Source organism: Hyposmocoma kahamanoa, unplaced genomic scaffold, assembly GCF_003589595.1.
Source record: "Hyposmocoma kahamanoa isolate Upper Pololo Valley unplaced genomic scaffold, ASM358959v1 100021, whole genome shotgun sequence".
NCBI lineage: Eukaryota > Metazoa > Arthropoda > Insecta > Lepidoptera > Cosmopterigidae > Hyposmocoma > Hyposmocoma kahamanoa.
Genome location: NW_020653200.1, coordinates 13,756,501 through 13,781,664, shown reverse-complemented (window position 1 = coordinate 13,781,664; position 25,164 = coordinate 13,756,501). Strand labels below are relative to the sequence as shown.

General features: G+C 37.0%; 1 protein-coding gene and 1 long non-coding RNA gene across 6 annotated transcripts in view; one reads left to right on the top strand and one right to left on the bottom strand.

Annotated features, from left to right (window-relative positions):
• Positions 1–10,381, bottom strand: part of LOC113227505 — a 71,322-nt gene extending 60,941 nt beyond the window's left edge. Inside the window, exons 1-4 of one of the 3 annotated variants that reach the window (XR_003310207.1) lie at positions 10,345–10,381; positions 10,083–10,253; positions 9,760–9,801; positions 8,737–8,776 (exon numbers count right to left, since the gene is read on the bottom strand). This is a non-coding gene — a long non-coding RNA (uncharacterized LOC113227505). Of the gene's footprint in view, positions 1–8,736; positions 8,777–9,759; positions 9,802–10,082 lie in introns of all 3 variants that reach the window. The other 2 variants (XR_003310208.1, XR_003310206.1) reach the window with 2 other exon arrangements.
• A 6,041-nt stretch (positions 10,382–16,422) lies between these two features.
• The window catches only part of LOC113228962 (flotillin-1), a 42,727-nt gene continuing 33,985 nt past the window's right edge, over positions 16,423–25,164 (top strand). For all 3 annotated transcript variants that reach the window (XR_003310379.1, XM_026462513.1, XM_026462445.1), the window contains exons 1-4: positions 16,423–16,594; positions 19,402–19,568; positions 21,204–21,383; positions 21,615–21,698. Coding sequence is in view for 2 of the 3 variants with exons in the window: in XM_026462513.1 (XP_026318298.1) it covers positions 16,540–16,594; positions 19,402–19,568; positions 21,204–21,383; positions 21,615–21,698 (486 nt within the window). In the remaining variant the exon portion in view is untranslated. The remainder of the gene's footprint in view (positions 16,595–19,401; positions 19,569–21,203; positions 21,384–21,614; positions 21,699–25,164) is intronic.

The window sequence follows — 25,164 nt, the reverse complement described above, 5'->3', positions numbered from 1 at the left end:
TCAATTGCAATTAAAATCAATTGCAATTAAAATCAATTGCAATTAAATCAATTTGTTATTTGTCAATTTGATTTCAATTGAATTGATTTTTTAATCTGATTGAATTATTGATTGAAATTTAATTGATTAACGCCCAACACTGTCCAGAACTCATAGAGAGGCGATACAGGTGAGTCAACGTCGGAGATAACTCGGGTGCACAGTTCCGCAGGACAATCGCTGGGATTCCGTCAGGGCCACTGGCTTTGTTGACGTCTAATTTGCGTAAAGTTTTTAACACCTCTTTTCGACGGATAGTGATCTCGGGCATTTCAGAGTCACTGCGAGGTAGTTTAGGTGGGGTTTGCAAAGTAGCGTCAAGACGGGAGTTGGAAGCAAAAAGAGAAACAAAAAGATTTGCTTTCTCTTCAGCGGTGTGAGCCAGCGATCCATCAGCTCTCATTAAAAGCGGAAGGGATGACCCGCAGAAATTCGCTTCAACCGATTTAGAGAACGACCAGAATGCTTTACTCCTTCATGGGTATGAAGCTAACCTGGCCCCAATACGACTAATATGTCCGAAGCGAACTTTCCGTATCGCTTTTGCAGGATCTAGCGGCTTTATTAAAGGCTTTCTTCAGGCAGAGGGTTTCCGGTGCTTTGCGATCTCGAGCATCAGCTCAAGCCTGGTACGCAGATTGCTTTTGAGTTTCCGCAGAAGCACACTCAGCGTTAAACCAAGGGCGAGCTATGCCGCTGGAGGAGACTTCGAAATACGGAATAAAGTATTCTATAGCCCGAATAATCACCTCAGAGACGGCAGACACGCAGCACATCGGATCGTCAGAAGAGAAGCACAGCTGCCGCCAGGGACAAGACCCAAAGAAATGCCGCATCGCATCCCAATCTGCTGACTTGTATCGCCACGTCCCCCTAGTACCTCTCGTACTGAGATCGGGTGGGGAGTAGACAGATACAGATTTCACCAGACAGTGATCGGATGTCTCTAGTCGGGACGAGACCTATACTATTATACATTTATGGGGCGAGGCTGTAGAGAAACGCGGTAAATCGCATGACGTGTCTCTCGACATATCAAAGGCCCTTGATAGGGTTTGGCACAAATAGCTCATTAAACAAGCTTCCAGCTTACGGAGTTCCTGTTGGCTTTTGCACATTTGCACATGGTTAGGCGATTTATTGAAGGATAGGTCAATCCGTGTAGTTGTAGACGATTACTCGTCTGCTCCTCGTAGTATAAATGCCGATGTACCTCAGGGATCTGTCCTCTCCGCCACTCTAGTCTTGCTGCATATCAACGACCTGCTGCTGATGCCCGGTATCTTTGGGTGCCCAGACGACAGCACAGTGGTAGCGAGTTATGTGCCAGACGCCCGAGACAACAGCAAAGAGATCAGGTTTAACGAGAGGCGATGGTCACCCGGTTGAACCTGGGCCTGAAAGCGGCTTCCGACTGTGGAGATATGAACAGGGTCAGGTTTTATTGCGGCTAAAACACAGGCATGTCCCTTCACATCAAAACGGAGTCCCCTACACCTTACTCCGACTTTCCGAGATTTATCCATGCCGATAAGGGACCACCTTGAGCTACTTGGTCTGGACTTACCATCCAACCTCAACTTTGCGCGATACATCGAGTGCGTGGCAAAAACTGCTGCCAGAAAACTAGGCATACTTTACAAAGTCAAGCGGTACTTCACACCTGAACAACTTTTAAATCTATGTAAAGTCAAGTTCGATCGAAGTATGGGAGTACTGCTGCCACCTTTGGGACGGCTCTGCCCATTACCAGTTAGCTGCCTTGGACTCAGTGGAGCGAAAAGCAAAAAGACTTATTAACAACAATTTTCTTGTGGAGTCGAAGCTACAAAATTTCGACAGTCGCAGAAAAGTAACCTGCTTGTCGGTTTTCTATCGGATATATTTCGGGGAGTGTCCGCAGGAACTTTTCAATTTAGTTCCACCTTCACCGTTCCTCCTTCGGTCGACTAGAAGGTCCAGAGCACTCCATTCTTTGTCGTTGATATTCCGCCTATTGGCACTAAGCGCTTTGCTTCCTCCTTTCTGACGCGTACGGCAAAGGATTGGAATGCTCTCTATCTGTATTTCCCGAAAAGTACAATTTGGGGCTATTCAAAGCTAGAGTGAATAGGCATTTTTTAGGCAAACGCGTCCCATCATCAGTCACATCGTCGCTTAACATCAGGTGAGATTGTGGCCAAACGTGTGTCTATTATATATTAAAAAAAATTTAAAACAGTCGATTTTATCCTCGCAGCAACACCCTAACGCTAATGATACGTGTTACTGTAAAATTAAACATTTATTGACTCTGAAAATAGTTTACAAATACTTTTTTTATCAAGTCCAACCAATGATCTCATATACAAAAAACCGGCAGATGTGTTGCTAGCATCCACGAACGTTCAAATCTCAGTCAAAAGACCGACCTTACAATCAATGATCTGACATTTATAGAATTGCGAAATTTTACTCAAATTTTAAGAAAAAATGCCTTCATTTGTATTTAGGAAATGCACTAATTAACATTTTAAAGTAAATAAAACACAAGGAATCACATACCGCGCGTAACGTAGCAAAAATATTTACGTTATTACTATATTAGACAACAATTGCCAATTGAAGATAGAGATAGTAATTTTTTTCTGTAGCGAGTGCGATAAATACACAAGAACTTCGGTCATAGATTATAAGTGCAGGTACGAATATTCTAGGCAGTAAGTAAAGTCATCGATTTGATAGATGACTGATTGTGTTGTAGTTGGAAAACGCATTTATACAGATTTGTTACGTACGTAATAGTACGTATCATTTCTTGCCTGTATATGAAAAAAACACAGAATTTCAAAAAATCTATTTTTAAAAATATACGTTTTTAGGATTATGTGGGATGTTCTTCGCCGTAATAACATCGTAAAATAAGTAAACCTGTAAGAACTTTTTATTTTTTTTTTACCTTTTTATTTTCGTATAATATTTTAACAAAAAACATGAGGCACACGTGTAAAACCAAAAATCTCTCTTCCGTCTGCCGTCTCCTTCCTTTCCCACCACCGTTCTTTCTCTTCATTCTCTCACTCACTTTTCTTATGGCTACGTTCACCATTAAAAATAGCCTACATATACGTATCTGCAAATTTACATGCCAAATACATCAACTAAACTCTTACAATTTTTTTGAACGCTTTTGAATTTTTTTTTTAACATTTTATTTTTGTGTTCAGATTGGAGATGAACATACCTTGTGTGTAACAAAAGACAAATATCATGTCTTTGATTGAAATTTATTTGTGAAATCTCATTTTCTGGACCGTGTCTAAAGAGTTTATGCACTCGACGCATTTCAAAATGTTTTACAATTTTCTTGCAATCTACCAGAAATATAGCCCACTATCTGTTTGACATCACTCGCTAAAGCTTCTGCCAAGCACTTCAGCAAATTTATCAACATTATTTTCTGATATCTTGTCACTACTCGTTATGAGATCATTTTCAGGTATATCTTTAGATGCTTTAGCATCGAACTCATCGTCCTCAATTGGGGCCCCGTTTGTTAGAACTGCCCCCGTAGCATGGCTACGCATGACAGTCCCGACTCACGCGATAAAACTGAAGTAAGCGCGCGCTATTGGCCATCTAAATTAAATCTGATTGAGCTGTCTCAATCAGATTATCTGTATAATAGCGCGCGCTTATTTCAATTTTATCGCGCGCGTCGCGACTATCATGCGTAGCCATGATACGGGGGCTGACGTTAATGTTTAATGGCGAAAGAGCAATTTATTAACCTTAATTTAAATGATAGGGTCGTTGTGGCGACCCTTGGGGGACGTCTATGTCCAGCAGTGGACGTCTTTCGGCTGGAGTTACGATGATGATGAAAGGATAAGGGCACAACAAATAACTCTACTTATTACCTTAGAAATAGCATTGTTCCAAAGTAGATTATTTGACTTAAAAATATTTTTCACGTTTGTTTGATAACAAAATAAATTTCTTTTCCTTTTAATTTGTATTTTACTTCTTACCTTGTTTTCAGAATGTTCATTCTGTTCAACAAAATCATAATCATCATGGCATGTCAATTCAAATGAAGCACGATTTAAAAAAAGGTCTACATGTATGTTGTGGAACAGATATGAAACGTTGATTTCTATGAACGCAACATATCTTGTGCTTAAACAAAATCAGTATGCAGTGCAAATACCCGCAGTAACCAAACAGAGCTATAGGTTTATAAATTGATAAACTGGATGCGGCAAAGTTGAATAAGTAGACAAACCCGAAATTGACGAAGCATTTAGTAAATACTTTAACACAGACTTCACAATAACTTCTTATTGTCCAAAAAAAAATTTAGCTTAAGAAATCAATTTTATAAAAAGAAACTGAAGGATGAGACCTACAAGTTGTGCATTGCATAAACATCGGTAGTGGCAATGACGATAGCGCATTATGCAGCTGCTGCAGCCGATAAGAAAGAGAAAGACGTGGCGCCGGGAACGACACCGCGGCCGTTAGACCTTTCCAAGAACTGTTTGTCTTAAACGCATTTTACTCAGAAGTGCGCGTAGTTTTTTTGCGTGCTAAATTGTTTAAGAAACTATAATGGACTACTAGCGCCTGGTTGTCGTAATACGTGTATAAATAATATTATCATATAATCATAATTTATCATCAACAATAATATTATCATCAATATTATCATATACAAATATTATCGCATAATCAATGAGAATATTTTAAAATACCTACTATTGACAACGGTAAGAGAGACGACCCGTATGATTGGAATGCGGTTTGCGACGCAAAAGAAGTGTCTTTAATGTAGCAAATTCGAAAGAGATAAGATTTTGTCTCCTGCTCTGGGATTGTGCTAGTTCTCCTTATTACACAATCCGGAAAGCAATGCTGTTTTCCATCTGGAACAAATAGAGCACTCTGCACAAACAGAGAACACCAACCCTAGTCATTACGGACAATTATCAATAAGGAGTAAAAGCTTGATATAAGTTTGAATTCCTGGATTGGTTTTATTTACTTTATCACTTAATTTTTGGGGAACATAATTAATTAAACTCAACATTTTTGTACTTCTCCACGTATCCGGCGACACCAAATGTGACAGCGTAGTCCACACACCATCGCATATTACCTAACGTCGGTCTCTCCATGAACTTTAATGCCAGTTCTCCAACTGTTATGTGTAGGCATGCTGGATTGTAATGAAAAGAGTGCAACCAAAGATGATTAATAGGTACTTTAAAAAATGGCGTTGAGTAGAGTTCTAGAATACGACTCTTAGAATACTACACTCTACTTAGATACTGACCACTAAGGGAACATTGTTGACAGGCTAAATATTGTGTTAAAAATTGTCAGCTGCAGTATCATGGAGTGGATAGAAACAAACGAGCGTAGCCTGCGGGAAAGGTAGAGTACATCAGTCCGAAGGAGACAGTTTGACATGGCGGGGTCACTAATCCACCAACACCAGCGACAAGACACGTAGACATACTCTATAATTATAAGCTGTTATACGGGAAACTCTAAAAAAGTTATCGAGGTGATATACTTGAACACGAAAAAACACAGTTGCCGACGTTTTAACAAATACTGCACTGAAGCACAATTTCTGTGTCCAAAAGATGGAATAGTTGTCCGGACGACGGTTGTTATGGAATGATATTATTCACATACAAAACATTGAAGGAAGCAAGGCAAGACAGACAATAGTATTTCAAATTTTGAGGGAAAGGCAGTAACAAAATTTGTAATCTTTCTGGTGAAATTACATATATCCGTAGCTGCCAAATGTAATGAGCTGTTCTCATGTAAATCTTTAAAATATTTACATTGCCTCTATGACTACCAGATACGACTTTCTATTTCTATTCAATTACGGGCAGCTCAGTACTTCTCTAATAATAAGTAAATATACGAATTTCCGTAAATAAAAAAATAAAATGAGAAAATGGTTCGTACTCGAAGCTGTGAAAACAGTATTTCGTAAAAGTTTTATCATATGAGTGCGTTATATACCTTCTGTGCTACAGAAGTGCGACGTGTTGTCGAAGAAGATGAGTGTCAATTGTTATGGGCTGCACCCTAGCCAACCGCTCAGCTATGGTTCCGGATCAGAGTCATTGACCGGCTACTGTCGGAAATAGATACTCCCTCCGACAGTTCCGGCGGGGAATTCTCCATGCATAAATTTAACTAATCATATTATTATTATCATAAATCGTATACTATCAATCTATCGTACACAATTTTGGATGAAACAATTTTTGTAACTTGAAGAAAGTAGAGTTCTATAAAATAATTCGTCACCATGAGAAATTTACGGGTTCCTAATAATTAAATATGGTAAGTACCATATAATTGATACTTATGTGAAATTAAAAAATAAGTTCCAGTAAATAATAAAGCAAATAAGTAATCAACCAATATTAAATTTCAGCTCTGGGCGCAAAAGAGATTCATCTTTCCACCAGCAGACTCTATGTTGTCAAAAACTAAATGTGCAATTTTTGTAATTTCGATGATTTATATCATGCATTTGAGTTTTAGATCTAAACGCGGTCGTGGTGTTCCGCGAGTAGGTGGGTCGGCTGATCTCTCCGACGGCATTGCAATGCACATCCGGGGCGGTCGATACGGGCGGCGACTTGCGCGGTGCCGTGGCGTCCCTCGCTACCCCGCACCTCCAACAACGCCTCCCTCGCCTCCTGGAGACCCCTCGGCGACGACTCACATCGATTCGCGCACTTGATAATTATTAAGCAGTTATTGCGAAAACTTTATCATCTTTTGCCAACAATAACGCGTTACACGTCCATAAGTCCAGTTCATCATGCGTATAAAAGTTGCTTACGTACTGAATAACTATAATTCATATTTGTTTATATTTACCTAAAATTTTATTCTTGTCATAAAATTATAAGGAACAAAATTGTATTGATTGTGTTATTTAGCGCAAGCGCATTTAAAAATAATAATATACCCAGCTTAACAGACTAAAGCACGTCTTACCTATACCAGTCCTCCCAAAAAGTTACTGATAAAGATAAAGTTATGAAGATAAATAGGCCTTATGTTCAATATTGAACTCGAAAACTTAATAATAACTGGCGTATGTCCGAGTATTGCACAAAATAATTATTTTCATTAATTTGGTGGATTCGGTTACTGAAGGGTCTGCATATTTTGTCACTTGTTATTTTTTACTCAAGCTTTAAATAATAAATAGTCTTTGTAAATAAATAGTTCAATTTATTGAGCGTAAAGATACTTAATCATATTTTTTGTACCCATGATAGCTTTCTTGTCTATATTTTCCAGCGGAATGCAGAATTCTCTTTCTTAGTATAATTGAAACATATTCTTATTAAATTGGTTCTGAAACCGTGTCTGGTTCTATAACGTATACGATTACAGAATCAGAATCACAAGAATATATATTTTATTTTATTTTTATAACGCACATACTCATAGACCCGCACTAGGGAAACCCTGTGTCGCGGGTGCCATGGACACACGCATAGACAACCATAAATCCTTCAGAATCATTAAAAAAAGCAACACCCATCGTTTAAAATTGTTCAGGACTTGTCCTGACTATTTTTTAATAAAAAAACGTGAAAGCACGTTAAATTCACATGACATTCGTTATTGGGAATTCATGGTTTTCATTCGTTATTGAGAAATAATGAATACAAATAATGAATATCGATATAAGTTACTTCCGTGGAGTTGTTCCATCGTATTGTCAGGGTAATTCTTATGGGAACCTGCTCAGAGTCACGCGTGCGATGTTGTAGAAATTGCGCGTAAAATATATAGGACCATGTTTTACAAAAACTTGATGTTAGAGACATCACTCCGATAATTCTCACATACGTGATCGAAAATACCTGAAATGGGACGTACGAGTTCCAAGACGTTCCACCATTATTCTTCCACTATACCCACCCAAACAAATCGTACACAATCCTATAGAAGTTGTCAACCTCATCTCCTAACTTTTTTCCTAATGAGTGGTAGTTATATACTACGACTTATTAGGAAAAAAATTAGGAGATGCTCGCAACAAACGTTTCCTTGTACAAGTTAACTGATTTATCATCTTCCTCGACAATTTTAGTTCTAGTGCCATCTAACAATATTTAAATCTATCAGTTCTATGATATTACAAATTTGTGTACGCTTGTGCACCATAGATTAGGACGGTCAAGATACGCCATCTCGGACAATGTAAAGACTTGTGTTACGACAGTAGCCGGCCATTGAGTAATGAGAATTGGCATTGGAAATGTTTCTCAGCATAGCCGGAAATTTTCAATATTTCAGTTTCACATCCAATAAATGCTAGTTTCTCGCGAATCGCAACGGTCTCGTATGTAATCAATGATGTATTAGAATCAATGAAGATGCTAGCATAGAATGCGTTGCTAGAGCATAACCATATAAATTTGTATACAAATCGCTCATAAAACTCTAGCTGTTTGTATAAAATTTTAAAAGTTAATTTTATATACGGTGCTCACGGTGCTGGCACAACTACAAATACGCATCCTTTTCCATTCCGTCTAGAAGTGAAAAACATCCACCATACTCTCAAGTGTAGCGAAAATAGACAAATTATTTAAGTATTTTTGATAGTTATTCTGAATGGGTGGAAAAATTAAATGTTGAAATACAAATCATTCTTACCTTAGTAGCTATGCCGAAATCTAGCCCCAAAAGATGTGACCTGTTATTAAGAAAAAAATCTCGTTTAATGTTAATAACTTATGAGTTCGTCTATAGCTATCAAGCTCAGGTAAGATTTAAAATGACTGAATGAATAAATGATGATGATATAAATACACTGTGTTATCATACAATTAGGGAAACACTTAAAAAGAACATTTATAAAAACAAAACAAGGTATCATTAATGTCTAGCTAGATTAAGCAAAATACGAACGACCAATAAATGTAACATGAAGAAGTTCACAACAATTACAAGATTGAGCAGGAAAGCAATCAATTTTGGCACAGAATAAAGATATTTTTATATTCAACAGGCACACTGTAATAATTTTTATCAATTTAAAACTAAAACAAATTGGGCAGAACACTGCCAAAAAATAACTGTAATTGTGACAGAAACTAATGGGTGTTATCAAAGGCTTCATAACAGTGAATGAATTCTATAAACTATTACGGAAAACTATTGCAGTCGCAGTGATAGCACTCTTTAAACAAAAAAATCATTTTAATTGTAACAACTGATGTAGAGTTTATCAAGGATTTTTAATTCATTGTAAGGCATACCAATAAATTGTTCTCTACACTTTAGGGGGTGACGTTCAGAAGAATATGTTTACTATCTATTTGCAAACATCTTAATGGGTACAACAAATCTTGTGATTGATATTCATTATTGTGTATTATTGCCACCATTACTTGAAAACGCCGACTATTTTTATTGTTTCATGCATGAATAATGTATGAAGTTACCATAGAAGAAAAGTAGAGTTTTCTTTAATTGCATTTTTATGAACATTATTTTCTCAGCTTTTAGTTTTTGTCACAAGCGCCCCTTCAATTAATGGTGGCAGATTAGCTGTTTGGATCTGTGTGTGTGGACGAGCTACATAAAATATATTTCACTTAAAAAATTGTAATCAATTTAATTTTTAAAGAAAATTCATATTAACCAAACAAAAAAAAATTTAAACAAAAAGATTACCTGGCATTAACATCTTGTAGTGTGTCAAAACATCTTCATATCCTGAAACAATTTAATTTTGGCATCGAATGAAAACAATAAGCACTAATTTTATATACTCTCTTCACTTGATAATATTGTAACTAACGTATGTTACGTAGCCAACAGAGTGTTGAATCAGTACGTATATTCAATAAATATGTGCACTGGTAATTTTGTAACCCTGTCGAGACATTAAGACAAAATGTTTGCAGAATTAAGGCGTAAATAAAACGGACACATACGATGTCACGAAATCCAACTGATGGACGTAACAATCATCAATAACAAAAAGTAAATATTACCTGTTTCAAACAATTTAGGTTTCCTTTTAATATTTCCAAAGTCTGCAGCTATATAGTAAATATCAATTTCACAAAACATGACAACATCTTTGTATGTGACGCCTAAGGACAATCTTAATAGGTACATTTGCTTCCAAGAATATCATACGGCAACGTTCATAATGTTACAATCTAATAAAAATAGTAAGAAAAGTAGTAAATTCAAATTATGATATTATAAGAAAAGAAATTAAAGTAACGTATGATTTTAAATTAATTGTACCGATCAGTACTTCGCTCAATAAAGCATGCATGGCGTCCGTCAATTTATTAGAAGGTTGCCCTTTTTGTAAAAACTCTTCCCAATATACTTAAAAAAATATTAATCCATTTTCAATAATAATTAGAGAACAATAGAGGTAAAATTAGGTATTGTTTTTACTGTTTGATCTCTGGTCGTATAAGATACTATATTGTAGTTTTCAATGCCTTGACGGCTATAAACATTTTTTTAATTCTTTGTATTTTATTTAGTCGAAGAAATCAAATATCAAGACAAGGAACTAAGTGTTTGCTTATCTCGAGTAAGAGGAGAAATGCTCATATGTAATTTTTACTTTACGATATCGACACAAAAAGTTACAGCGAAAAGTTGCAAATCATCGAATGTGTTTATATTTCCCATAATACGAGGTAAAGTTTTATAGTGGACATTGCATATGGTATGGTGAAGTTTGAGAGCCGGCGAAGGACAGTGATATCAAAAATGTGTCAACGATATATCGAAGCATAAACACAAATGTTACTCACAGGGTGCACCGAAGATTCAACAATCTTGGATAAATATTTTACAAATGTAAAAACAAAAAGAAGTGGTATATATTTTCCTAAAATATTTTTTAAAATCATTGTGCAGAATGTTTAAAATAAAAGGATTTAAAAGAAATTCTGTTCATAACGGAACGTAAACTATAGGGTTACCACTTCAATAAATTTGTTCAAATTCATGAATAGAATGGTGAAGTAGCAGGGAGCACTTAATTTTTTTTTCTATTTCATAGTTCAAACCTTAGAGGATTTAAAAAAATATGGTTCAAACAATGTAGTCAAAATCAAGACAAATATACATTGACTTATTGTACGTCAATGCAAATATATATCTTTTTTTAACTGACACTGGCCCAATTGGCCGCCATTAAGGAAATAATAATAATCCCGATATTGACAGAATCATCGTGAGACATATAAGAAGCCATTGTATAGAAATTGGAATAACAAAGAATAAGTCATATCCACACAAAGCTTGACTTGAACAAAGAGTACTTTGTACTATAACCATTAACAGCATTAGTGGTATTTATTGGCAATGATTAAGATAAACTTGACCATTCCCAAAAACTGGAGAGGTGTAATTCCAAACGTGGTATTAGCGATCATAAATTCACCATAAGTTTTATTATTTATTATTATTTATAGAAATTTAATAGCAAAAGACGAGAAACTGGATATTGGCTACGATCGCCATAATTGTTATATATATTATTTCCACGGAAGTGATGCTTAGGAAATCCTAAAAAAGGCGCCGCCAATAAGCTAAAAGAAGGAAAATATTGGTAAGATTTCACATAAATTACGAAATATTTTATTTTCTATTATATGTACAATAAATAGATAATGAGGTATGGGATTTTGGCGTAATTACACAGAGTCAACTTCAGTCGATTGCTGCCTCAGCTCCGGCAGACTACTACTAGAGGTGCAGTTGATTACACCGAGCAACTGCACCTCCATTTGCTGTTTACACCGAGTCACCTACCGCCTTGACCTAAGTCTTCTAGTCGCAATGACGTCATTAAAAAAATATACAAATTTACGCACAGACACAAAAAATCGTTCGAAGCGATTTGTTGTCAACATACTCGGGTGAGTAGGTATTCCTCGGTCCCAATACTTGCGACGTGATGGAATTTAACTCGTAGTCGAGATGGTGGGTTTAATCTTGATCTTAATCAGTCATCTGGGAAAAATATGGGTAAACGAAACAGTGCCTGTGAACCAATGCACAGTCTCAAAATACTGTTCCTGCTTCCTCCGCCAACATTGGGAACACCCTGCAGTTTTAAAGATAGCACTATATAAGAACTGACCGGATAGCAATTTAGCGTTAATATTAACTAAACTAACGGATCACTCACGTATCTAAGTCGATTTTTTTTTACTCAACATGTTCCGAACCAATCCATGGTTCTTCATATCTTCGGCGTAACAAGCGCCCTATATTGTTCGTTACGATAATGTAAGGTAAGTATATCGGAAGCGTCTCTGACATAGCATTAAGACGATTCTCCGCCCTCACGTGCAGCGTAGACAGTTGGTACGTTCATCGAAGGATAAGGAGCCATTGAATGTTCCCGGGGTATATAAGATTCCCTGCTACTGTGGCAAGAATTACAGAGGAGAGACCGGCCGGAACATATCCACATGACTGACGGAACACATACGTAGTATGAAGAACCGGGACAACCGGGGCTTTGCAATGACAGAACACTCATTCGGATTCGGCACACTATATTGGTTTTGATAAAGTGTTCGTACTGAGAAAAAAGCATTTCATTCCGCGGAAATACATGAAGCTTTCGAGATTGGTCGTCACTCGAATTTCAATCGTTATAGATAGTGGATGGTCGGGGTACCCCCCAATGGAATACAGTGATAGATACAACGTCAGTGGTTAGTGTGGATGAGAAAAGTGACGTTGTTAGTGTAGTGTACAATCCTACGTATGACTTTAATAAAAATGAAGCAAACGAGGGTAGTTGCTCGCCGACGCCGCCTTCGCCCGCAGCCGTCTGAGTGATCGGATTGCCATGACTTTGGCGCACAGTTTCTGTCGACTCACCACTGCGTAATCTCATGAATAAGGACCACGGACTGGTTCGTGTCAGTGTCACAACATGTCGAGTAAAACAAAATACGACATAAATAACTGTTTAGTTAATATATCTGATCGTTTTATATTTGAAATTGTTTTAACGTTTATGCATCACTTCAAGCAACTAAGAACAGTTCTCGTTATCTTCACAGTTATCTTATTATTAATATTATGGACAGATAACTGTCCACTATAATAATAATAGTAATAATAATAATCCATTTATTTCAGACTTACATTCATCCATAATATTTGTTAGTAAAGAAAAATACTTAAGCTAGTGTTCGGTTTAAAATAATGAAATAAAACCAGCCAATGTCAGGACAACTGGCTACGCATTGGCAGCAGTGTGCAAGCGCATTTACCGCCCCAGCATTGGGGACTCCAATCTTTCCACCAATGTGCTCAGGATGCTGTTCGTACTGAGACGCATGCGACGGAGTAGCGATGCACTACGCTTTCGCATGATAAAGTAGAAATCGTGTACGTGTTTCTTAGCAAACATGGTTGACGCGCTACAGAAAGGTGGAAGTCGGAACCGCATCCTGAACGCATTGTTGTACTGGTTGCGCAGTGCTCCATATGTCCGCCGCGTGTAACTGACCCGCAGGCTGCACGTGTAAAAAGACTGGCAATATGCTTTAAAAAGTTTTACCTTTACTTCACCTGTACATCGTGCAAACCTTCGAGCCAACATATTGCAACGGACAGCCAGCGCTCTGCGCTCCCTTTCCACATCGGCATTATCGCATAGGTCCTCGGTGACCCAGTGACCCAGATACTTAAATTTTTTGTCTGCTTTAGAGGAGTGCCGCGATCAATGGAATGCACTATGGTATATGTTTTAGTACCTGCTTTAAATACCATGCACTCATTCTTCAGCGCATTGTATCTGAGCCCATGAGCCACCGCATAAGACTCACAAATCTTTTGCAGCCTGCGCAGGGCGCCAATATATGGGCTCAAACGCCCCATGTCATCAGCGTAACATATATGATTAAAGCAAACTCCATCAATATGACAACCAATTCTGGTGCTCCTGAGCTCACCCATCATCACGTCCATGTACAAGTTGAAGAGCCGCGGCGAACTCAAACCCCCCTGGCTAACTCCACACTCCAACCTGTACACATCCGATTGAGGACCCTCCCACTCACTGTATTGTTTTGGTGGCTGTACCAGAATTTTAAAATTGCAGTCAACTCGCATGGTGGACCAGTCTTACTATCCAGCTTGTGCCATTGAATCTTATATGAAACTAGGTCGAATGCCTTTGACAAGTCCAGATACCACGATGTTTTATGTACGAATAATGTTTTGTGTCCGTATTTTAATGTCTAATGTATGTATTGTTGTTTTTTCTGCTGCGACTATTCAATAATTTTAGCAAGGTACGGCGGCTTGTTTTTTTTAAGCGTCGGGATTGATATTAGTTTTAAGGTGATATTCTCGCTATACTGGCAAGCATAAGCAAGCGTGCTCGCATCAGCAAACACATACAGCTCTCTATAGAGGTTCACCATTTTGTATAATAGATTAACGTGGGACTATCATGAATGACACATTTGAAAGTTCTTTGAACCATTCGTTCCATCTCAAAACTTCGGAAGGGAGAAATGATGTGTCCCAGGCAATGTTTGATCGCCATGCCCCCTGGAGCAAGAAGCAGCGGTGACAGTCCCTGGCCTTAACAAACCAAACAAACCTGGATCGTAAAAAATTATGTGATTATGCTACTCAGTTGCACCTCCGTAGGTTGTGTGCCACGCAATTTTTCAAATAAAAGATGCAACGTTTCGCTGTAGTAGAATATCCTGCCTACTATGTTAATCCCGTTATTTCAAAATAAGCTTTGCATACATTGACCTACCAACAAATCAATGTTTGTATATCATACCAGCTATATCGGATGCCAGCTGCGCAGCCTGGTTTAGCGTGAGTGATTGCTTCGACTGCCTCTAAGTACAAATTTTGGTACGACAACCCTTTTCGTCGGTTTAGGGCCACAAGGAGAAGTAACCACAATTTAAAAGCTCCTTTTTAATTGTGGTTACTTCTCAAATTGACCATTTCTTGAATTGACCACTTCTTGAATTGACGACTTCTTTAATTGACCATTTCATTTTTTAATTATAAATTGGTTTTTTACTATTTCCAGACCCTTTCGCCAATTTAGGACAATGCCCAGATATTTATCTAAGCTAAAAATGACGGTGAAATGTTTGAAATGTTTTATTTGCCTGTTTTTGTCTAATGGTTGCGAAATCCAGTTACGATGGATGGAGGGATTTTACCCCCCCGGCCGATAGTATGCAATACCTAATGTATATATGTACATACTTAAGGGTCCATCGTCAAACTTGTGGTAATGTTCCGAAGCCGAAACATATTGAATTGTGAAAGTGGTCAAAACAAAAATAGCTATTTCAAGAAGTGACCTTATCAAAAAGTGACCGTATCAAGAAGTGTTCTTTTGTAGCATTAGTATTTAAAGAAATGGTAATTTCAAGAAGTGGTCTATAGTAGAAGTGGTTATTTGAAGATGTTGCTATTTCTCATTGTGGTCCTAAATCGCCGAAAGGCGACAACCAGCTTTTTCTTGTATGTGGTACCTAATGAATGAAATAGGCAGGTACCTATCTAAGAAAATTCTTCGTAATAATTATTTTCCCCTTTATATGAATTCTGTTATATTCGCTAAAAATCAATTTCTTCTTCCTAGTGTCTAAAAGTACACGAAGTTGTGGAAGCTTGTACATCGGGCAGACCAACCGAACGATAGTCGGCCGTGCGAAAGAACACATCCGAGCTGTAAAAAACAATCACGCGCTGAAGTCGGCCAAAGTATAACACCTGTCACAAAGCAATACTAACCACAAAATTGAGCTCAAGATATTTAAGCAGTAAGTACTGTCGGCCGAATGTCACTATAGGCCGTTTAAGTTTAATCGTGAAAGCAAATGCATGGAATCCGGTGTTATGTGCTTACAATAGCAATAATAAAAACAAAGGATAATTCGATTTCAGTTTCACTTGTAGATACACTTAGTGTGGTTTGTAGAAAAAACTGACTATAAATCATAATGTCGTCGTCGCCGATAGCAAGAAAGCGACTTCAGACTCGAGAAGTTGTAGCCGAAACGGAGCAATATGCAAAAAATAATGAGCGGTCATTCTGTGGTAAGAAATCTGTCAGCGAATCAGTCATTATGTAAAATCATAATCAATATAAATTGCGAAGAATTATAGTCGGTGCCAAGTCAGTTTAAAGTAAACAGAAAAAGGCATAAGTTTTTCTGTATTTTTTTAACAACACTATAACGAGACATCGATGGCTTTTAAAATATTTTGCACGTTTCCTATGTCATAGTAATGGTAACATCAAACTTTGCGCGGCGTTCGCTTCATTTGCATTTAATCTGTGGTGTTCGCCCCTCCATTTCTGTATGAAGCCGATTTTGTGAGTTTTATATAGGAATTTTATAGTTTTTGTTTACTACTAATTTATTTCCTTCAGACCTAGATAGTTGTTGGTCTTCATTCACGATGTCTCAATGGGGTTTCGTTACCTGTGGCCCAAATGAAGCACTTGTGGTTTCTGGTGAGTACCTAAAGATTATTTTTATCCCTTGCTCAATTATATGAAACAATTCAATAGGAGGAGCCGTTTTCATTTGTTTCTTTTGGTGATGGCGTTTGGTGGTTGAATTGATTATAATTTATTTATCTGTCTGTAGTGTTGTTTTATGCCGACTTGCTGGCGCCAAACCTTAAACACATTTACTTATTACATATACATAGTGCTACCATAAATACATTTTGGTGCCTCTGCTCCGGTGATTGACTAACAAATAACTTATTATAGCAACGCGAATATCTTTGCACATTAATCAAGATAATAAAGTTTTGACTATCCTACCATTTTACCATTACAGAAAGAATTATTTGCATTTTATTTCTAAACTTGTATCTATAATCAATTGTATAGGAGATTTATTCGAGGAGGTAGGCTTGGTATCAATTGGGTTTCATGATAAGATATCTTTATATACATATATAAACTTATTAATCTCCTACAATATAAGTGGTGGTATATCTCACAATGTTGTTTTAAAGAGATAATGACATCACAATAACGTGGAGTTCTGAAACAAGCTATAAGGATAACTTTTTTGTCATATTTTTCCCCTATTTGTGTTGTGAAGGAAGCAAATTATTAAAAAAAAATTATAAAATCGATCCAATAATACAAATATACAGAAATGAGAGATAGATGCTGAAGAGCAATAACATGTCAACCAACAAGATCATACTTTTTCGAAAATGGCACCTAAAGGTTTTATCTTGTGTTTCTGCTAGTTTGCTATAAAATTTACTTACAAAATCAAAATTTTTGCTGTTGTGCTTGTTGTTGTTAGGGAATTATAGTGAAAAATCACAACAATTCATCTTTCTTGAGGTGACAACTTTATTTTTTATAAGTATCCTAAACGTGTAGTAGATTCTATGTGAATTAAGCCACACAATATATTGCAATGCTGTGAAATGAAAGTATATCCTTGCAGTAGAGATTTAAATACACTTGTAGTATATCTCTGTTAAATCAAGAAGTTTATTAGGTAGGTAGGTATTTATTAGTTGGCTCTGCTTAACACGTTACCTAAGAAGAAAGCTTCATATCATAGCCAATTTAGCTGACCCAATATGGGATTGTGTATGTTATTTATATTCCAAGAATTATAAATACATTTTCTGTTCTTACAAAATTACAAAAACAGTAAAAATAAAATGAAATCTATGCAAAGGAATTAGGTGAGTAATACACTGTATTTATTATAAGAGTGGAATAAAACCATGGTGCAATTTTAAGTTTTGCATATACAGTGCATCCCGCACTGTTATCAAATTCTTTGTTTGTGGATGGCTTATTGAATGATGTCACTTATCAAGTGTCAGGTTGTATAGATAAAATAATAATGTAAAGTTATAAATTACATAAAGTTACAAATAACATTCAGGCGATTTTTGAGAGTGGCATTATGTTTAGCAGTGAACATCTTTCAGCCGAAATTATCATTATGTTTCAAATAACTATATTATCATTGTTTGTCAAAAAACTATCTTAAAGTGCAAAAATGTGGATATTGACGTAGAGTCGACATGCGACTCCATATTTGCATAACACAAATTTGTACCTTAATAATGGCAAAATAGAGATGAATATGCTATAGGCGAAAAACATAACGCTTCGCGATGCATCGACTCTGCGCCAGTGTGAGTTGAGCCTAGAAAGGTCTTTACCTGTCATCTATTATTGGGCCTTACGATTTGCATATGGGAAATTATTTATAATAATATAGTATATAATTTAAGTTTCAAGAAAAGGACATGCTCAAGTTCATGCCTATCTACATATTTAATGCCTCCGTAGCTGAACGGTTACCATACTGGCCTGTCACCCGGTGTCCCAGGTTCGATTCCCGGGCTGGGAGAAATATTTATAAGGCCTACATTTATTTCTCTCATGAGTTTGGGTGTAATTTGTGGTTGTCTATGTGTGTTTCCATGGCACCCGCGATACTGGGTTTCCCTAGTACTTGCGAGTGTGTGCGCATTGTACAAATATCAAAAAAACAAGTGAAACTATTAAAAGCTGTAGCTGTAGTCATCAATTAGGGACTAGTCATACTAATTGCCTTAATTTAGAAGCCTAGCGAATTTTTATTCTCATTGCTGTGCCTCACTTGTCTGTTTCTACATTGTATATTGTGTGATGTTACGTAAATGTTTTTTTAATAAAGATTTTAACATTGTTGATGGACCTTTTTTGTGTTTTTCTGAAATTTATTCAAGCCTAAAGTACTTATATGAAATGATGAAAACTAGGTGTAAGATAGAATTACTAAAATTATCTTCATAAAATAAATAAATAAATATCAGACAACATCACATATGTTGCTCTGATCCCAACAAAGTTAGTAGCTAAAGCACTTGTGTTATGGAAATCGGAAACAACGACGGTACCACTGGACTCGAGACAAAATAGAAAGGTTTGTTTTTCTACACTGACACGGCCGGGGATCGAACCCGGGACCTCAGCGATGGCGACGAGGTCGTCAAATGATGGCCACATATATCATCATCATGAGTCAAGTGTAAGAAGGATTTGCAGCCATGCAAATAAAATAAAATAAAATAAAAATTTATATATATATATATATATATACTCGTATATATTACGGATTCGTACTCAGTTGTTGATATTGTAGAAAAATGTGAAAAAAATGTAATTTTATTTAATCATGTGATTATGAAAATCGTAAAGCCACAAAATCATGTAGCAGCTCACAGTTTTGACAGTTTTTGTATTTTTGTTGTAGTAATTTTTTGTTACTAAATTTATTTCAGGATGTTGCTACTCCAAACCCCTGCTAGTTCCGGGGGGGCGCACCTTTGTCTGGCCTTGTATCCAGCAAGTTCAGAGGATATCACTGAACACCATGACGCTGCAGGTGGAATCGCCAACTGTGTACACGAGTCAGGGCGTCCCTATCTCTGTGACGGGCATCGCGCAGGTATGATATCATCACTACGCTACATATCTACTAGACGCTATGTTGACACAGAACGTAAATATAGATTACAATAGCCCATGGGCGTGACTCGAATTCTACTGTTAGGTGTGTGTGTGTATATTGTTCGACGATGCAAGCTAGGATCTTTACACTCTCTGGAAAGCAAATTACTGCTGTCATAATAATACTCATATCATGTCATAATAATATATTATTGAAGTACATTAAGTCGTCATGGATGATACGTGTCAAACATTTATTAATTTATATTTCAAATAAAATAATACCTAGTGCTTCAGCCCGAATAATAGAGGCTTTTATCGGTGTTTAAAAGTAATATTGTGTACGTACGTGGAACGCACTTTGAGTTTCCGGAATGAATAACAAAAAAATACTAAAAATGGTTAGAAATGAATTTATTGTTTCTCAAACTATTGTCCGTTAGCGTTAATGCACTTTTTCATACGAATGAACCAATTTTGAAAACATTTATGCCACTCCTCCTTGACAATCACTGAAACATATTTTTATAGCCTCTTCAGGTAATGAAAATCGTTGACCGCGTAACTGGTTCTTCATTTTTGGAAATAAATAAAAGTCACAAGGTGCCAGGTCGGGACTGTACGCTCATAAGGTCAACGGTGTCCATCGTCAAAAATTCATTTGTCTGTCTGGTCTTGTGAGAACTGGCATTATCGTAGTGCAAGATGATAAAAAAAGAAGCAATCATCCGCTTAGAGGCACTTTGCACGCGCGCTATTTGGTTGTTTTCGGCTCATCTCGAAAGACCCATACGCTCGATTGCTGCTTTGTTTTGGGATCATTACTATAAATCCATGTTTCGTCACCTGTTATTGTGTCCCACACCAAATTTGACGACTTTCTTTGAATCTGGTAAGCATAACATTTGCACCAAGTGACGCGATCCGTTTTTTAGGCCTCAGTCAAATTGTGTGAGATCCACCGAGAGCACAGCTTTTTCACATCCAAATGTTTGTGTAGTATTTATTGTATTTGACTCATGGTATGTCACATGCCTGTTTGTTTTGATCATACGGCGCACAGCATCGTAGTTTTTGTTATTCACAGCAGTGGACGGGCGACCATCACGAAATTCGTCACTGTGCTTCACACGACCGCGTTTGAATTCTGCAAACCAGCTATAAATAGTCGTGTTGCATGGTGCTTCATCGCCAAAAGCAGTTTGAAGCCGAAGGAAGCTCCGCAGAGCTGTTCAATTACACATAGTCGTAGAAAATCATACTACGAAAATGTTTAAGAGTTAAATCCATGGTGATGTAGACTATCAATTTCTAAAATGACGCCACAATGTAAGAACAAGTGACAGTCAGATGAAACAAACTGTATTTTAAAGCCAAAGAGTTCTATTTTGAAATGATGCAATTACTTTTTAAATATTGTTTATGTAAGTGGCCAGTTCCGGAAACTTGTAGTGCGCCCTATGTGTATGTCTATTATTATTTGTGTTGTAATTTGTTAAATTTGTAATAAAAAAAATATTTCATGATTTTTTTAATGTTATTTATTACATGCAAAGGTTAAAGATTCGACTTAAGTACTTATAGTATTACTAATACATATCTATTATAAACTCTCACTCATTGGCTTTATTAGGTCAAGATCCAAGGTCAAAATGCAGAGATGTTGATGTCAGCTTGCGAAGTGTTTCTGGGAAAATCTGAGCAGGAGATTCAGAATATAGCCCTTGAGACCCTTGAAGGACACCAGCGAGCTATCATGGGCTCCATGACAGTTGAAGAGATTTACAAGGACAGAAAGATATTCTCTAAAAAGGTCAGTGTGGATTCTAACTAGAATAGAGCAATTGCCTTCGTTCTTCTATAAGCTATATAGTTGGTAAAATTACTGATTCTTTGTATGGGAAGTAAAAAACAAGCTAAATAATTATGTCTGTTTAATTCAGTTCATTATAAAATCTTCGTTACAGGTTGTGTGTGTGTATTTGTTAGTATCTCTTTTTTTCCTTTCACTAAGACTACTAACTACACACACCACCTGTTACAGGTCTTTGAGGTGGCTTCAAGCGATCTGATCAACATGGGCGTCACAGTTGTGTCTTACACACTTAAAGACGTCAGAGACGACGAGGTACGACTTAGCATAACACTTAACTGACTAAGTAGTTACATTTAAACCCTTAGGGCGCGTTGGCATTACGTCGTGACGTTTTATTTATCGTTGGACGACTGTCGCGCTAGCCTGTTCCCATATCACGACTATCTGTCGTGGCTGTGTTGGGGATGATTATTTTATCGTTGAACGACTGTCGTGTCTAGCTGTTCCCACTAGATCGTAACGACAATTTACCGTTTCACGGCAGCCGCCTTGTGGTTTGCTCGACATAGTCGTTCGATAATGGGTATTGTTCATTTTTTTTCGAAATCCATTTCGAGGAATAAGGTTGCTGATTAATATTTTCTATGTATTTGTCAATATTATGCTGAGATTATTCATATTTTTCAAAGAATAGTATTGAACTTTATTTGACATTCAATGACGTCATCAGGGGCTCTATAATGGTTTGTCCGTGCGTAATGCAAAGTAAAAATGCAAAGAAATAATTAAATGTCACTTCAACGTTTGTAAACATAACTTTACTATCTTTGCAACTTTTAATTTCGCTGCCGGGAGACAAAATATCAAATATAACACAGCCATGGAACACAGAAAGTGCTTTATTCATACATACGAGAATGGTTCAATAAATAACCCAAACAAGATATTTGTTCATATTAGACAAAATTGCGAAAAAAGTTGTGTCGTGAAGTAAACGTGAGATACTTCAAAGTTTACACTATTTATTGTTGTGAAGATCACTTTGAGGTAAGTTCGTAAACCTTTATATAACAACACTTTGTCTTTCTTTTCACTGTTAGTACTACTGTGAAATTTCCGAGGTAATAATATTCTTTTAGTTTTGTAGCCGACCTAAGTTTTGGTGAACTGTTTCATAGTGAAAAATATGAAATATGAATAAAACTCAAACGTACAGCCAAGCTGCGCAAATCAGTATATTAAATGAGGCATGAAATCAAAAGTTTGATTTGTAATATGATGATGATGATGATTGATTTATATGATGATTATTATAATGTGTTTTCAGCACCCAAGTTGTGGGAAATAATACGAACTAGCAATGTTAACGCGAATATAATATAGAAGTAGAAATATTAAGAAAACAGAAAGTGCAGTTTGATAGAGAAGACAGTTATGAGAGAATTATATTTTACGCGTGAAACAAAAGTCATCGTGCTTCGAACAAGGAGTATGTTTACGCTCCAACATCCTCCCTTAAACGTATCCCCATCATCAACAGAAGGCCAGCTTCAGATACGACGTAGCCTTAGCAAGCACGTCTGCTACCATCAAACCAGTCTGAATGTAGCGGACTTCAATAACGCCTCTCTGTACGTTGTCGCGTACAAAGTGATGTCTCACTTCACTGCGTTTTGTTCTAGGATGATAACCATCAGTACCTCTAACTTTTATACTACACTGGTTGTCACTGTAGATGATCATGGCTTCATTCCTCATTTGTGGCCAAAAATTCTCATTTAGTTGCTTTAGCCATAAAGCTTCTTGCACACACGAAAACAGCGACATATATTCTGCCTCTGTAGTCGACAGAGTTACGGTAGGCTAGCGCTTAGAGTTCCAACTGATGGCTCCACCCTGAAACAAGAAAGTATAACCTTTGCAGGAGCGTCTTGTCATCCTTCGAACTTGCCCAGTCGGCATCACAGTAACCGTGCGGCATGATTTCATCAGGATTGCACTTGTAACAAAGCTTGTAATCCTGTGTTCCTTTCAGATACCGCATTATATGCTTCAGAGCGATCCAATGTTGCATTTCAGGCTTGTTATTAAATTTGCTTAACGTGTTAATAACTAAGCTTATGTCTGGCCTCGTAACTTGCAATACATACAGTAAACAACCTGTAATTTCTTGATAAAGTATATCACTTAACACATTCTTTGTTTCTTGACAATTTTCTACAAGCTTTGAACCCATATCAATAGGAAACTTGACGGTTTTGCAATCTGTTATTCCATACTTATGAAGTTACCTCTTGTATGTACTTTCCTTGGTCTAAATATATGACACCTTCCTTTCTATCTCTTGTCACATGTATGCCAAGGCAATAACATACATTACCAAGATCTTTTATTTTAAAATGTTTGTTCAGCTGTTATTTAATGAAGCTTTGACATTTAGACATTAGACATTTGATTATTTGTGAATTTCTACAAGTCATCAATATAAATGGCCATAAATAACATATTCTCCTTGTTTTCAATCTTTTGATAAATGCAAGGAACTAATTTTGATTGCAAAAGACCCATGGCCTTCAATAAAAAATCAAGTTTCTTATTCCACTGTCTGGCTGCCTTTTTAAATACGTACAAAGATTTTTTTAATAAACATACTTGATCACCTGTCTCATACATCGTAGGTTGGACCATATAAACCTCCTCGTCTATGTCTCCTTGGAGGAAAGCTGATACAGCGTCCATTACACATACCTATGTGTAAATCGTATTTTGCCGCCAATGCAAACAAGTACCGCAGAGAAGCAAGTCTCACAACCGGTGAATAAACTTAAGAAGTCGACTCCTTACTTCTGTGAGCAACTTTTTATTACCAGTCGTGCTTTATACTCTACTATGTCAACCTTTTCATTGGTTTTTGTCTTGAACACCCATTTACATGGTAAGGCGCGCTTAGCAGGTAGACTTGTAAGTCCCCAAGTATTGTTTGACATTAAGGATTCGTACTCCTCATCCACCGCGTCTTTCCAATTTTTTGAATTGGTGCTCGACTTTTTCACAGTCAGTGGATCTATAATCTCTTCAATACACATGAAATTATTACCTCTCTGGTGCGATCTGAAAGTGATAGTCCGCTCAAAGCTTTAAATAAATAAAATTTTGAATAAATAACGCACACACTCAACATAGCCCCGCACTAGGGAAACCTTGTGTCGCGGGTGCCATGGACACACACATAGACAACCACAAATTACACCCAAACTCACGAGAGAAATAAATGTAAGCCATACAAACATTTCTCCCGGCCCGGGAATCGAACCTGGGACCTCTGCGTGGCAGTCCGGCATGGTAACCGTTCGGCCACGGAGGCAGTTAAGTTTCATTACTATCATAATCGTCACTCGTATTAGGACAGTAAGTTTCATCATCACTTGCTCTGTTCGTGCAGCTGTCAAAAGAAGTATCAGGTGATAAAGTAACATCCTGCATTTGCATTTGCATTTCATTCTGTGGATTATCTCTCTCCTCAGTACATTCATCTGTGTTCGTACTCACTATTTGTGAAGATAGAGGCATTGTACTAAGCCTTGACATTCGTTCAGGGTCCGGTGTGATTTTATTTGCACTCGTGCATTTTTCGATAAACATGACATCCTTGCTGATAACTATCTGTTTAGTGTTTGAGTCATACAGTCTGTAACCTTTCGTATTAGGGGTTAAAGTATGAAATTGCCGTATTATTGCAATAGGTTCTTTGAATTTTCATAGAATCTTCATGGTTTGA